This window comes from Pseudomyrmex gracilis, unplaced genomic scaffold (assembly GCF_002006095.1).
Source record: "Pseudomyrmex gracilis isolate BER0280 unplaced genomic scaffold, ASM200609v1 scaffold_2110, whole genome shotgun sequence".
In the NCBI taxonomy this organism is placed as follows: domain Eukaryota; kingdom Metazoa; phylum Arthropoda; class Insecta; order Hymenoptera; family Formicidae; genus Pseudomyrmex; species Pseudomyrmex gracilis.
This window is the reverse complement of record NW_018022694.1, coordinates 9,023-12,101: the sequence shown is the minus strand read 5'-3', so window position 1 is coordinate 12,101 and position 3,079 is coordinate 9,023. Positions and strand designations below refer to the sequence as shown.

The 3,079-nt window shown below is 32.1% G+C and overlaps 1 protein-coding gene across 1 annotated transcript in view; it reads left to right on the top strand.

The window, feature by feature from the left end:
* LOC109862633 (alpha-aminoadipic semialdehyde synthase, mitochondrial) overlaps nucleotides 1-2,705 on the top strand; it is a gene marked incomplete at its 5' end in the record, with an annotated part of 7,309 nt that extends 4,604 nt beyond the window's left edge. The window contains 5 exons of the mRNA XM_020442723.1: nucleotides 773-1,095; nucleotides 1,158-1,407; nucleotides 1,494-1,757; nucleotides 2,042-2,423; nucleotides 2,500-2,705. Coding sequence (XP_020298312.1) covers nucleotides 773-1,095; nucleotides 1,158-1,407; nucleotides 1,494-1,757; nucleotides 2,042-2,423; nucleotides 2,500-2,615 — 1,335 coding nt within the window. The remainder of the gene's footprint in view (nucleotides 1-772; nucleotides 1,096-1,157; nucleotides 1,408-1,493; nucleotides 1,758-2,041; nucleotides 2,424-2,499) is intronic.
* Nucleotides 2,706-3,079: the final 374 nt, after the last annotated feature.

Sequence of the window (3,079 nt, the reverse complement as noted above, 5' to 3'; positions counted from 1 at the left end):
TATCTATTGTTTTTTATTTAAAGCAAAAATAATAAAATAGTGTAATAACCTAACCTAGATGCATATATATGTGTGTGGTGTGTGTGTGTGTGTGTGTAACACTGGACGCCATGTTGGAATTTAGTTCCATTTTACCAACGTCATATTTCAGAGAGCGCCACAAATGCTGGTACCACCGGGTCCCATAGAATTTATATGGCAGTTTGGTGGCCCTGGTCTGTGTGGGTTGAAATACTAATTTATTGTATAGTATATATCGAATGTATAGTATATAATGTATAGTATATAGAATGTATAGTATATACACTAATGTATAGTATATATTGAAATACATTAGTACTAATGTATTAGTACTAATATATTTCAATATATACTATACGTACTTTGCAATATTACTTTAATATTTCAAGTTTGAATACAGATATAAAAATAATAAATTAGGAAAACATTTTTTAAGAACTTAGGAATCACTGTGCAAAAAATAAAAAGACTTTTTTACACACCTGAAAAAGAAAATAATTGTTAAAAGTTATTATTACTGTACAGAAATAGCGATATTTGCACTTTCGTTTCTTGAAGACTAGATGGTAGAAAATTTAAAAAAAATTTAAGTGTGTAAGAATCGACTTCTTAAACGTACCCTCAAAATTTGAAGTTATTCCTTATATTTCAGCAAAATCGACCAAACCACCTTAATATTTATTTCCTTTGTTTTCCTTTATTTTATTTATTGAACTTTATTTACTTTGTATAATTATATATGTTACAACAGGTAGTTGTTCTGGGTGCAGGATATGTTTCCGCACCCTTAGTCGAATATTTACATAGAGATGCAAATATTCGACTAGTGGTAGCGTCACAATTAAAGGATGAAGCTGACGTTCTGGCTCAACGATATCCAGGTGTGGAACCAGTCTTCTTAAATGTACTGGATCGTCCGGATACATTGCACGATATGGTAAAGTCGGCAAACGTAGTTGTCTCTTTGTTGCCGTCTTCGTTGCATCATGTTATTGCAAAAGCTTGTATTGAAACTAAAACTCACCTGGTGACAGCTAGTTACATGAATAACGACGTCAAAGCATTACACGAGGAGTAAGTTAAAAACAATATATGATATTTTAATTTTTATTCTTATTTTAACAATTTTTATGCAGAGCTCAACAAGCTGGTGTCACTGTGCTTAATGAAATCGGTTTGGATCCAGGCATCGATCATCTTTTAGCAATCGAATGTTTCGATGATGTGAGACAAGCAGGCGGAAAAATAGAATCTTTCATCTCATGGTGCGGCGGATTGCCTGCACCAGAATATTCCTACAATCCTTTAAGATATAAATTTAGCTGGTCTCCGCGAAGTGCATTACTTAACACCTTATCGCCAGCAAAGTATCTTCATGAGGGTCAAGTAAGTTTTTATAAATAATTTATTGTATAAATAAATAGTTCGCTAGTAAGACGTAGTTATTTAGTGTTTTGCTCTTCGTATTTCAGGAAGTGAAAATTGCAGAAGGCGGTGATTTAATGACCACTGTTCAGAACTTGGACTTTCTTCCTGGTTTTGCCCTAGAAGGTTTTCCTAATCGAGACAGCATAATATACAGAGATTATTATGGTTTACATAATGCGAATACTGTGCTACGAGGTACACTCAGATTCAAGGGATTTTCAAATACCGTATCGGGTCTACAACTGCTTGGTATGATCGATCCCAATCCGCATCCGATTCTTCATCCTAATGGTCCTGACATCACTTGGGTGTGTACTTTTTTTGCATTGATAATTTTTTTATTGTAGCAAATGAAAGCCACAAAACATACACACGGAACAAACAAACCTACATTAGATGTTTATTAGACGTTACATAAAATTATGGACATCCATTATAGACTTCTAATGATGTTATGTCTAGGTAAATAAATGTTTACGTTATTTTATATCCAAAACGTAAACATTTGTACTAAACTACTAGAAAGAAAGTTGTAATTTTTTTGTGATATTTTGTATTAGATATTTACTTTTATTCATTATTTGAATTTCAGCGAGTGTTGGTGTGCAATTTGCTCGGTTTGGCAAATAATAACATTTTCTACGAAAATTTAAAGCAAAACCTGGCAGAAAAAGTGAATTCATGGGAACGTATGAAAGCTATTGAAGATCTAGGTCTTTTAAACGAGGACCTAGTTTTGAAATTGAACAGTCCTCTCGATACACTTACGCATTACTTATCAAAAAAACTCCGTTATGAAACAAATGAACGTGATATTGTGATATTAAGGCACAACGTAGATATACTTTGGCCAGACAACAAGAAAGAGTCTAAAGGAATCAATTTGGTGCTTTATGGAGATACTAACGGGCATTTCGCAATGGCACGTACCGTCGGATACCCTACGGCTATTGCTGTCAAAATGATTCTTGATGGTTTGTAATCTTTCTTTGATTTTTATACGATTGTTTATTTCAGCTAATAAAAGATGCTTTTTATAATTGTATTCAGGTGAAATTCAACTGCGTGGAATGGTGTTGCCTTTTACGCCAGACATATATCGACCCATTCTCAATCGACTGAGAGCGGAAGGTGTAGAATCCTTTGAGACTTCTAAATGGTTATGATATGTATTTATTATACATATTTTATGCATTTTTACATCAAAGTGTATATATTTTGTTGTGTATTCAAAAATTAAATGTCAACATATTTGATAATTGATACTTTTGCAGTATGTTATACCGTATACAAAATTATTCTACTCAAATCAAAACTATTATTTTCCTCTAATACCCAATTTCTTCATCTCTGATAAGTTCTCGATATCTTTATCTAGAAGATAAAGTATATCTTTTTGTATATCTTTATCCAGAAAATAGCTATAGAGAGGTATCAAAAAATCGACCTAACAAAATATCTTTTAAATAAAAAAATAAGAAAAAGGCAATAACGAGCTACAATCCGATGTTCAAGTAAAATTCTTTTTTTGATTTGAAGATTAAAAAAAAATATTAACAAACGTTTCGACCCATGATGGGATTTTCTTCAGTGTTTCAATAAAAAATTACAAAAAAAATCATGATCTATT